Raw genomic sequence first — 13,177 nt, 5'->3', positions numbered from 1 at the left:
TCTGATAGTTTCATTTTTTTTATTGTTACTTTTTTGGAGTGTCTAATTCTGAAAAAACAGACTTTTAATGGAATTCACCATTAAGTCACAAAATATCCACCTAAATATTCTACAACCTTAAAACAGGAAAGCAAGCAAAGGGCTATAATTTCAAAATATGCATGTATTCTGAAGTACGTACAATTGTTTGTAAGATCTATCCTTGCTACCTGAAAGATTGACTGTCAATTTCCCACAGCTGAAGACCAGACCACTAATTTGCTAATTTTCTTCCTGAGAACAGGTAAAGCATTTGACACTCCCCATTGTGCTGTCTTTACTTCCCTAAATGGGAAGGTAGATACCAATGAAAAACTGCCTGTCCTGAGATGTGGAAGCTGAAGCTCCTGTGCCAGAAGCTGGCACTGCTGTTGATGCTGCCTCACCAGCTGGCCCTGTCAGAGCTTTATCAACAAAGAAGGGCCTAGAAAAGTTCCAAACACTTCCATGCAGCCACCTAAAACATTTATTAGCAACATGAACACTGCAATTTTACTTAAAAGACTCACTGAGCCAGGCATAACCTCTCCTTTAAGCACAAGCCTTTGAGGGACCTTTGAGGAAACAAAGGGCACTGTGCCAGCTATAAACTGAAAAGCTTACCAAAGAGTGGACTTAACATTGCCTCTAGATTAACCAGAGACTTCTTGTACAACCTTCCACATTCCTAAATTCAGAGGTACTTGGGAAAAAGGGCCATGTAACAAAAACTTGCATGCCATCATTCAGGTTACATTAGCAAGGAAGAAGCATGAGGTATACACACTGTTATTACAGGGACAGAGAAGTACATGCATAACTTAAAGGTAACAGAGATCTTCAGGACTTCTCTAACTACTAAACCAGAAAACTATTTTGGAGATGAAGGAGAAGAATATTTGAAGTACAAAAATTGCATTTATTAATTTCTTTTATAAAAAGCTGAACCTCAAACTAACAGTGCACCTGTTATAAAGCTGGGCATGAAAGAAACCTGTCTCCAGAGACACTGCAAAGATGGAAAATAGATTTTTGAATGTAGCAACCAAAGTAAATTTGTCTATCTTTACACAGTTTACTACAAAAGTAAATTCTGTAAGCTGGGATTTAGGAGTGCTTCTTGTTCAAGTGAGCAGTGCCAAGATCTGGACAAAAACCAAGTGGCAGATTTTTCATAAGCTGGTTGTCAGCCGCAAGGTTAAAACTCTTTGTACAGGAAGCACAGTTGAGAAGGGATTATTTTAAGCGCCTGGAATGAACTCCCACAAGAAGCAATAAACAGTTTAAATGTAATTTTCTTTTCCTGACAAACTTTGGCCTTGTTTTTGCTAACACATATAACATATATATATGTATATATATATAGGGAATTAGAATAACAAACTGCATTTCACAGTGAGTCCTTGCTTATTGAAATCTGGGAGTGTGCTCACATGCAACAACTACAATGAATACCATAGTAAATACATTTATTGACATGGCAAAATTAGAAATTTATAGCAGTATTGTGGAGTAGATTACAACACTTAGATAATTAAGTAACATTATTACCTTGTGATAATAACATGGTCTAGATTACGTATTTTATTCTTGCCATACTTTTAAGGAATAGATCAACTGCATTTCTTGTACAAATATTCTGAAAAACAATCTAGTTGGGGAAAGGGCATTGTGTTTCGTGCAAAACTAACATTCAACATTGAAAAACAGTGCAAAAAAGCACTACTGAAAAATTTATAGTAAGCCAGTAATTTTCAGTTTGCTAATAAATCCACAAGAAGTGTTTTCATTTCTTGAGCGTGTTATGCCTTGTTTTGAAGTCATATTATTGTTTCACCAGTAGCTGTTTCCAGAGGAGGTTTTCAGAGGCAGAGACCTCCATCTATAAAAAAGAATTTGTTATGTTCTCTGTGTTCCTGTCTGCATCCTCCAGAATTATCATTACTGGATTCTTTGAATTACTAAACTGCCCCTACCTAATGGAATTGATGAAAATTCTATTTTAAATATGTGCTTATACAAGTTAAGAACTGTTTTGTGAGTATGACTTGGGTTCTTCCCAAATGTAACACTCAATGTAGTTACAATAAAAAGTGCAGAGGAAATAATTAAAGATTTCAGCTTTACAGTTTGAAACTGACTATGCTGGCAAACAATTTTCTCTTAACCTTAAGAGAAAAGATAAATTCCTGTACCAGAAACTTGTACTGAAGGTATCTTCCAGTACATCTTTCGACCATAATGCAAAGACTGCACAAATCAAATTACTTTGGTAAAATAAAAGGGTAAGAACTAGAAGTAGTTCTCTTACACTAAGGCTCTTTGTCTGTGGTCCCGAAAGGCAGTTCTGCTCTTTTGAATTTTATTAAATAAAGATATTCTGGCTTTCAAGAAGAACATAACTCCTAAAGACAGACTTGACCTTTTCTTAGAGCTATTGCCCTGCTTACAGTATCAGAAACTAAGATATAAGAACTTGAAAATGCCACACTTTTCAGACAGTTCTGTCATATACCATAGCTAGTACTGCAATTAAACTGCAATAATAGTGAAACTGACCTCCACCAAAAACACAGCAGGTTTTAAATTTTATTTCTGAAATGCTGATATACACAGTATTAATTACAGATTTTTTTAAAAGTTATCATATTAATGAAATGGGTTTAAGTTTTAATATAAGGAAAAAATTAAAGATATGGAGACATCTGAATGTTGTAACAATTCTCTGTTGTCACGTTCCATCCAGGTAATGGTGTTTCAGTCTTATTTCTGGCCAAGCTGTGACAGCTAAACATGAAGAGAAAAGTCATTAGATTTCTAATCTTATTCTGTCAGTCAAACTAATATCTAGGTCATACAGCAAATATTTCTGTCTTATATGTTTCTTTGTCTCTGAGAACCAAATTTCTTCTGGTGATAGAGTATTTAATGCATAACCTCAGAGGAGAAGACCTGAGCTTCAAATTTTCAGACTTGAATGCATCTCATGAAGTAGAGTATACACAGTCAAGACAAAAAAAAAAAATTAAGCTGAATGAGGAGTTTAAAGCTAGCAAGTACCATTTCTCTCCTTGAAGTGTAACATGAATTAATTCAGTTATTTTAAATGTAGTTTTGAGTAACAATTTACACTCATCTTAGGAGCACATAAAAAGCATGGGTGGTGACAGCTACTGAAGGGCTGCTATTTGCTGCCCACCACAAATAATTTTTATTTGTATTTGCATTAGAATGTGGCAAAGAGAAGTAATGATGTTTTTAACAGCACTAAAAGACAGAGTTTAGTATAGGTATGGATATCAAGCTCCCATTAGGCCAGTACTTTCATATCTGTATGTCTGTAGATATTTGTAAACCAGGACAAAGGTTTAAACATCTTTTAATTTGAAAAAGTTGCAAGAAAACCCTGGAAAGAGATGCTGTTTGTGAAAGTCCCAAGAACTGACTCAATTTTTTTCAGTAGAATTAATGTAAAGACAATTATTATGAACTTGTTTACCTGTATTACTTGTGTGAACTCACATTGATAACAGGCCTTCAACAGCTAATTAGAAAGAATGACTTCACAACCCCACTTCAAGCAAATAAAACTAGGTAACATTAATCTTTCACAGATTAACTTGAGGCTTTTTGGTAAAAAATCCACGGAGATGGCGAGTTATATAAATCAACTTACAGATAAAGAAGTGATAAATAGAGGTTATCAAAGTTATCTACCTGTTTCATAAACTCTGTAGCATTAAAAATTTCACTGCAGCCATACAGGACATGCTTGCCTTGTTTACCCTAAAAAAGAAAAGTCCATAGGAAATAAATTGATTCAGAGTAGTAGCAGATTAACAAGCAGTACTTTTTTAAAGCATCTACAAAGCATCTACTCAAAACTTGTGCACACACCAGTACATTAGCCTCCTCTTGGAGGCTCCCTATAACTTGCAATTCTGATGACACATTTTCAGCATGTTGAATTGAACTTGGACAATACATTTATTTTAAGGCACAATCCACCATAATTACAGTACAAATATTTGCTTTTTGAAATTGTGAGATAGTCCATTCTAGCACAGAACTACAAATAATTAGATTTGAAGGTTTATCTTAATTCTTCTAAAAAAAATTCCCAGAATGTCAAAGCTGAATGAACACTGCTTCCTGTTTTAGAAAGTTTCAAAATACTTTCTCTGTGCTTTCAGAAGCAAACTGGCAAAACGGACAGTGCTTAGAAAAATAAAGCCATGAATAAAATCTCTGTGGTATCTGCTTTCAAGAACAGAGCTGTTGATTTTTCTCTTTTTTATTCTGGAGGAAGACTGACCGAATTTGAGAATAATTAATAAGCTACATCTGTGGAAACAATAGATGATGGAAGTCTACCACATGGAAAAGCAAATTTTGTTGGATAAGACTCTAAGTGTCACCTGGGAGAGGCACACAGGTTTTCAGGTGGTGGGAGGGAGAATAAAGGTTTTTATTAACCAACCTTGTTTTTTCAAGAGCAAAGGGCTAAGTGGAGAAACATATAGCACCCTTCAGCTGTGACAACTGTGATGAAAAACCTCTGTTCACAGGTTCCAGAAGAAGAAAGAGTAGGCTCAACTTCTGACTCTCCATAAGATCTAACATTACCATTTCCATAGTTTTCAGTTCCTTCTGTTTGTAAAATGACCTCCTGTTTGCTCTCTTATTCCTCTGAAAGTTCAGCTTCCTGGCACTTGGTATGAAGTGCTGAGTGTTTAACTTGTCATCACACGAGTACCCTGTATATGCACATACACAGCAAACCTCAGCTCTGTCAGCATGCAGCTACAATCAGGGAAGTGAACTAACCACCAGGGAATTCAGAAAGATTTTTTTTAGTAGGAACTAACTGATCCTCTTGGACATCTTTTGAACCAATAAAATAGCTAAAATGGCTTTGGGTAGGCTAAGGAGCAAACTTATCTGATATCTGAGCAAGCCAATGTGATACTAGCTTTAACAGACAGAGTAGTATTTGCATTATGTGGGTTTCTGAAACAACCTGCTTTATGCTCAAGGAAGATTGTCATTCAATAAAATGCTGTTATCTGCAGGTCTGATTTTGAACTGACTCCATATTGCAAAGTTGCATACAAAAAGGCACTGGGCTATCTCTTCTGCAAGATTTATGAAAACTAGAGAATTCTGAGCAGTTACTTTCAAGGTTATGATATGCTACAGCTGCTTTATTATTTAACACCAGCACATGAAAACTACTAACAGGATTCTAAAACAGGTTAGTTCAGTTTACTACATCTGCTGACAGTTTTCAACCACATTGGTGTGTATGAGCACAAGCTAAAAGAGAATGCAGTTTATTTACTCAACTCCAAAGAGCAACATGAGCAAAATACCAGAAACAGTAAGTCTTTGTAGGTCTGAATTAGGAATACATAATTTCTACTGATTTCTTGCATTCCCTTTTTTCCCAGACTCTGTATAGAAAAAGGATGTAAGGCTCATTTCATAGACTTTGTCTTCTAAATACTCAGTATTACAGAAAACATCTGGTTTCTATCAGTAAGTTAAGGACTACAACTGACAGAAGTGCACATACCTTTACGTAGTCAATAAGATTTTGATACTCAATATAGTTGCCTCCTCCAACTACAAACACTATGGCCTAAAAGACAACAGACACATGATTAGAGTATGCATTCAAGTTCTTTAAATTTTAGTATATCACTACTAGTGATATACCAGATAATTAGCCCTTCAACAGAAATCATCACAATCACACTGCAGTCTTAAAAAACTGGATACAGAACCACTGCTTCTTATCTGAAAGAAGATATCTGAAGTTTTGGTAGGATGCAGAATAGCAAGCTGAGAGCTTTTAACATGTCACTTTCTTCTATTGAGACATACTCAATACGTACAGAATTTCAACATGTTCCTTTTTTTGTCCAGAGATGCCTCCAGTGATCACAGGAAGAGTTAAACTATCTCCATGGATGCTTAAAAATTCATTTGGGCCATAAATAAAACAATAAAACACTTCTATCATAAAGAAATACACTTTTTCATCATTTTTTCCATTCCCACCTACTACTGTAATAATTTACAATATTACAGGTAAAGGCCATCAGTATTTTCTGGGCTGTGTTTAAAAGAGAACAATTCATGACTAGAAAAAGGAGACTTAGTTGTATTATTGTTGTTAACATTCATTATCCAAAACTGTTTGACCATACTATATGAATTTTATACAGACTTTATCTTATTACTGACATTTTTGGTACAGCCATCTGTAGCCATATATATGTCTAGGATACCACATGGTATTTCTTTCACTTCTGAGAATAATTAGGACACTTAATGAAAAATCTTATATTGCCAAAGGAAATATTTTGCTTATGAAACTTGGCAGTAAGATCAGGTAAGACTTGTTCTATTTGTAAATATTTATGTAGAAAAATACTGGAAATTACAGGCATTTTTATGAAATGCTAAGATTCATTACTTTGCTTTTTTTCCCTTTAACTGCAGAGATTCCTTAATATAGTCATTTACATCAATGCTGCTGTTTAAGGCTGGACAAAGGATTGAATCTAGAGAGCTTTCTGAAAACCTGGTCTAAAAATGGAGGGTTTAAATTGCTCACTCAATTATAATATTAGTAAATCCCTGAAATTACCTGCAGGAAAATTTTCTACAGTTTTTTAATTCAGTATTAGTTAATACTTATACAGGCCTATGAAGATTAAAAGCTTCAGAATAAGAGCTAATTATAATTAATACTAGATATAATTAGTCTAAGTGCTTTTTTGCAATTAAGATGTCTCATTTTCTTAATCATGATCATTAAAAATGACTGTACTTCAGGATCTTTTTATTTTTAACACATGACATTGAAAAATAATTTCTACGTGACTTACCTCCTGGAATGGATTTTTATTTCTTGGAACTGAGCTATAAAAAATGCAACACAGATTTTATTACACATTAATAGAAACACAAAGAAGCATCATGTACCCATCATATTTAGGGACTACTATATAATATTAGACAAAAATATAAAATAGAACAATAACTGCCTTTCCATTTGTTATGGAAAATCATTCATTCTACAGATCTGAATACATGAGTAAATAGGAATTTCACTTCATAATTTCTAATGTTGCTGTTTGAATAATAAGCTTTATGACAATTCTTCAGTAGTTTAAATGCTCTATATATATAGTCCTGTTAGCTAGGAGCAAATTCAAAGAGCAAAAAATGTCATCAGCATAAGCACAATTCATGGCACTTAGAAATCCTGCCTCCTGGAATCTTAGCTAGGTGAGCCAGTCAGCTTGCAGTGCCTGTATACACAGTTACTCATGATTCCAAATCTCAAAAACTACTATAGGCAGCAGGAATGTAGGATTAGAATGATTAAGGGAGGAAGAGGGAAATTGTAAGTTTGGGTGGTTACAGACTCTTCTCCAAGTGAATACATGGGCAGGTGGCAGATAGAAGAGGAGAAACCTCTTTTCCTGCATCACTTTGCACCTTCAGAGGAAGGGGAAAGCAAAGAAAAAGCTGTGAATGGTCAGTCTGCTCTCCTGCCCTTTGCTTACACACTAAAATTGCTCTCCTGCCCTGTACTGGCCTGCAGCCCCAGGTAGTCAAATACAACTTATGTTCTAACACAATTTAAAACCACTGCATTTTCCCCTTCAAATTACCATTTCCCCTATTTCAAGATGCTTTCTCTGAGTGATCAAAACAAATGATTTGACATAGAATCCAGTCTATCAGAAACATAGGATTTAAAATGGAATGGCTATCTCTAGTGTGTTGCTTTATCTGCCAGGAAAATTACAGATTTCCCTTAAGTAGAACTGTTACCCCAATTCTCTCATCTTTTGAGTATGATGCAACAAATCCACATAGGTTCTGCATCATCTTTCAAGAGGACAAAGCCTGTTTATACTTGAGGTAGGCTTTACACAGGATAGAAAGACACTGTTTTGCTATGACTGAATTGCAGCAATGCAGTTAGTACTCTATGTAAAATACAGTAAGGAGAAATAACAATATTTCTTAAAATGGGAGGAGATTAGAAAATAAAATCAGTCACTTTTAAATTAAATCTATTAATTATACTATTTTATATCATCATTTTGTCAAGAGCGCTAACATATGTTTTTATTGTCTACAAAAACATTTGAAAGGAGAATTTGACAAATCACTATATGAGTTTTGCTATCATTCCCAAGTATGATTTAAGGAATATGACTTGAGTTTACAATCAAATCCCAAACAAGAAATTAAAAGCTATTCCCTATGATGATTATAGCTACACAGAATGCCACATTTATGAACTGCTGTAAATGAGTATTTCTACATTGTTTAAAGCAATGTAAGAACTGTACAAGAGTAGGCAAAAAATTGAGAAAACCCTTTGGCTTGAATAAAATGAATCTTTGCACTTTTGCACAAAATCCACCAGAAATGCTATAAAAGCATCACAAACTGGTAACAGCTGAAATAAAAAAGAAACACAAAGTACAAGTTTTTTTCTCTTTTGATAATTTAAAAATTTGTTTATCTTTGAAATTATAAAATTTTTAATACTTTTTAATAAAACATACATATACTCTGAAATTTATATCCTTGTACTTTTCATGTTTCAAGAATGAAGTACAGACAGAATTTTCATGCAAATAACTAAAATTAAGCTACTTTATCCACACTCCTCCTGCAAAAAAGTGGTGCCAACAAATGAGATGATTATTTTTCCACAGGGTCAACATCAGTTATTTTTAGAAGGAATATCAAAATTAAGTATCTTCTCTGTTGCTAGGATATTAGATTAGCTGATACTATCAGACAATTATTAGTTAAAGATACAAAGCAAAAATAAAGATTTATAAACTTCTGATGTAATTCCTCTTCCTCTCTTTTACTGGCAAAATAAACTATATCCAAGACTCCCTTAATATGCACATGAACATGAAATGTGCACCTACCTAAAAAAAAGTGAATACAGTCATATTTTAATATTTTTTTTCAAACTTATTGACAAATTACTAAAGCAGGGTTGTATTCAAATCAAGATTTTAACTGTTTAAAAAGTGACAAAGAAATTTTGGTGCAGCATCCAATGACTATTTAACAGTGAAAACTCACAAAGTTTCTAAGAAACCAAGTAACACAAGTATGAAGAACTCTAAAATTTATTATTGCTAAATACTAATGCACATTCCTGTGACTAAACAAATGCATGTTAGCACTTATTTTTTAGAATTTTTTTGCAGTGTTATAAAAATTTATCTGACTGATCCAAGTTTTAAAATAAAATGGACTTCTTAAGTTAGTTTTCTCATGGAGTAAAAGGAAAGAAGCAAAACTTACCTGTCACTGCCTCGGAGCATCTTGGGGTCAAAATACCGGTAGTCATCTGTCTCCTATTAAAAAGTATGGTTTTATCTCAAAAAATTGGAATTTTGGCTAATGAATTTTTGCTTGTATATATTCTATTAAACATTGTTCAAATCAGTATAATTTCCCAGCACATCATTCAACATTAATTGTGGTATCCATTAGTGCTTAAACAGTTTGTATTTAACTGAACCAGTACAGAATAAACAACAGTGAGAAGCTATGAAGGGTGCTTTTGAGCTTTTTATTTCTGGTTCACCTAAAATTGACTATCATGCACTTTCCAAAAAATACACTGGTTGCATAATAAATCCCGACAGAAAGACAGTATGCAGAAAGAAAAATTAAGTTCCTACCAGCTTTGGAGGAACACTGATTTAGTTATAAACATTAAAATTTTCCAGGTTAAGGAAATCTGCCATTGATTTAATATTATAATACAAAACACTTCTGTGGCAATGAGTGCTAAGGACAAGACAGATCAAAATCTGCTACTGTTATGTAACTTATCCTTCTCATTTCATGATTTATGACTACTATTAAAACAAAATTAAGCTCTTGAAGAAGAAATGAGTTCCACAAAAATTTGAAAAGTTTGACTGTCTTAACTACAGAACAAAAATTTCTTCACACAGAACACTGAGGCACTTCCAATATTTTTACTGGCAACAAGTAGGATTTTTGCCAATTATTATGGATGAAAAACAAAACTTCTTAGTAACTCCTTCTGACAACTTCTTGGCTGTCTCCTGTTTCTATACTACATTTTCATCCAGGTATTGTTAAGTTTAGTTTGTTGATAAAACTGCATGCAGAACTACAGTTGATTTTATCTACGTGCTTACATGCAAAGACCTCTGAACTCTGATGATTCAGTAGAGCAGAAATAATACTTCTCGAGTAGTAGACAAAGAATTTATTGGAGCTCACATAGCAAAACTACCTCTAATATTAAAAAGTATTTAATATACACGTGGTGGTGACACACACACAAAAATCTCTTAGGTATTATAAACTTTAATATAATTACATAAAATAATTCTTATCCTACAGTTTGGCTTTTAAAAAGAAAATAATTTAGATCTAATTTCCCACTGAATCTCTGTAAAATGCTTTTATATGCTCCACTGGGAATTTCAACTACAGGAGTCTGCCAGCATTCATGATTTTGCAGCTTCATACCTAAAGGTGGTATAGTGACTCTAAAATCACTATGGAGTATAGTGACTCTATAATATAAGGGGTAATGAGAGAACTGGGAATTCACAAATATAGATAGACTAAAACTGAGAGGTATTTGAGAAACCTTTACCTGGGATAAAGAGATGCACTTCCTCTGCTTATTAGAGTGAATTACAGATTAATGACAGAACTAAAAATCAGAGTAAATAAACATATTACAAACATTTACTCCTGAATGTATTACTGCTGTTTTTTTTCACCGTGGGCTTGTAAGTAGACACACAGAAAGTGGCAAACAACAGAAATGTGATAACCTAGAGATTTTCCGTTGCTGCTGTTTAAATATGTTATTCCTGCTGAAATCAGTGCTGAGGGTGCAGGGAAAAAGAAAGGAAAAAAAAGAAAACCTAGTATATTTTATTTCTTTCAAGAAATAGCAAGTCTGCCAATAAAAGCAACTGTATAGCACTTTTCTTACACAGAATTGAATCTGTGACTTTCCTAAGCAATTCCAGAAGAAAATAAATACTTCGGAATGTATAAATTTATGTTTCAATATTTCAAATTAAAATGGAAAAAGACCTATGAAAATGTCATTGACTTTCTGTCTGCATTTATTTTTCTGCAGAATCTAACAGGACTAATTTGGATTAAGGAAACCTTCTACTTTCAGAACTTTTCTTTGTAATGCAAGAAAGGTATATCTAAGTCTGAAAGGTACCATATACACTGAAAGAGACAGCATTACCCAAAACAGTTTCATTAATATATATCACAAATAAGATCTATCTGCTTCTTAACTCATTACAAATAAATGTACACACAGCATTGACAGAGGCTAAACCACTTTGTAAAGGCTGACTTCTCAAATATTTTCCTTACTCAGTAATCAAAACATTTTCTGTAAGATCCTTTGAAAAATCCCCATAATTATATTAAATGATGGTGAATTTTGTAATTATGGATTAAAATTTGTGTATACTTTGGTTTGTGTATGAAGATTTAAGGTTTTAATCAACCTCTATTTAATGACACCAAAACAAAGCAACTGTGTTTTAGTTTTATGAACAGAATATTCCTTTATTAAAATATAACCTTAAAAGCAATAGCTTAAAAGCATGCTTTAAACAATAAATATTATTATTTAAAATACCCACAAGGAACTGATTACTTTTAAGGTCATCAAGGAACATTTCTGAATACATTTTTCAAGAAAATATGTAAATATAGTTAAATAATCTAGAAAATTTTAAAAAGCTACAAGATAATATTATGGCCCATAAGATCTCTTCCAGCTGTTCCTGCATCTGAAAAAATTGGAAAGCATGGGTGGCATGGGAGTAGGCTTATTTGTCCTTGCCAGGGAGACAAAAGAAACAGCAGAGACAAGCAACACACAAAGTGATTTACAGACAACTCAACAGAGTTTTGCACAGGGTATCATTCTAAATAGGTTAAAGATTTCAACTGACAATACTCTATGTGAATGTTAATGGTACAACTTGTATGTACATTTCATATATTTCCTTTATTGCTGCAGTTAATATCTAAAAAATATATCATTTATGTTCATTGTAATAATTGTTTGACTTCTCAATAATCTGCTGTAATTTTGCATTACACCTTTTTACCTGTATGTACATTTCATACACTGATTACTGTGGTTAGTAAGATTACTTGAACTATAAAAGAGACTTTTTTCTGTGTTGTAAAAAAAAAAAAAAAATTGAACTTTTTTCTTTCTCTTTGTGTTTTCCCTGCAGTGCAGTAGTTTTCTATTCTGGGGAACAGAAAAGGATCCTACACATCAGAAGATGAACAGAAGCCACAATGGTGTATTTCCACACATTGACCTTTTCCAGATACAATTTCACTTCTGTTGATAGTACAGCAAGTCTAAACACATTCCACAATGACTCTCTGGCTTGCTTCCTTTAGTTGAAACTTACTCCCAAACTTGCTGTCAGTTTTCTTGCAGGTTGGGAGAATCAGTCTTTAGGCCTGGTCTCCTATGACTTGAAAAGTGGGACTCCCTGTTTTGTGCCATGAGGATCACACTCTGCCATGGCAGTGGAACAGGAAGCTGCTGACTAACAGATTTGCCCAACTGCTGCTTTTTTAAGTGAGAAGATTTCTCCAAATTATCAAACTGCTGGTAGCTGTTTTCTACTAAGTAAAATGCAAAAAAAATCAAGTCAGAAAAAACCTCATATGACTTGTAAACTTTTCTAAATCAACTCTTAAACTTGTAGCCTGAGGAAGCTAATGCTTATTAGAAAAAAAAAAAAGTTTAATTTTTTACATTCTTATAAATTAGCTGTAATTTTAATTTCGACTTTCTATAGTAAGTGTTCTGGGTGACCTCTGCTGGTTGACTAAATAAAGTCAGCCCTGTACAACTTTTCCAAGCCTTTCAAACAAGAACAACAATCCACTAACACTGGAAACAGTGTCAATTCCTGTGTTTGTTAAGGGAAAACAAATGATCTGCTAAGAATCATGACATATATCATCTATAAAGAACAGTTTAAGAAAATAAAGGATTACTTGCACATTGATAATTTTCATATTTTACCATTATTTTTCTCTC

At 33.5% G+C, this 13,177-nt stretch overlaps 1 protein-coding gene across 1 annotated transcript in view; it reads right to left on the bottom strand.

Moving 5' to 3' along the window:
- Positions 1-1,468: 1,468 nt before the first annotated feature.
- Positions 1,469-13,177, bottom strand: part of SCFD1 (sec1 family domain containing 1) — a 46,410-nt gene continuing 34,701 nt past the window's right edge. Inside the window, exons 21-25 of the mRNA XM_079309064.1 lie at positions 9,379-9,431; positions 6,915-6,948; positions 5,594-5,659; positions 3,736-3,804; positions 1,469-2,805 (exon numbers count right to left, since the gene is read on the bottom strand). Of these exons, the coding sequence (XP_079165190.1) occupies positions 2,782-2,805; positions 3,736-3,804; positions 5,594-5,659; positions 6,915-6,948; positions 9,379-9,431 (246 nt within the window). The 3' untranslated portion in view covers positions 1,469-2,781. The remainder of the gene's footprint in view (positions 2,806-3,735; positions 3,805-5,593; positions 5,660-6,914; positions 6,949-9,378; positions 9,432-13,177) is intronic.

The sequence above is a fragment of the Erithacus rubecula genome, assembly GCF_903797595.1.
Source record: "Erithacus rubecula genome assembly, chromosome: 6".
In the NCBI taxonomy this organism is placed as follows: Eukaryota; Metazoa; Chordata; class Aves; order Passeriformes; family Muscicapidae; genus Erithacus; species Erithacus rubecula.
The sequence above is the reverse complement of the archived record's forward strand: the minus strand, read 5'-3'. Positions and strand labels throughout refer to the sequence as shown.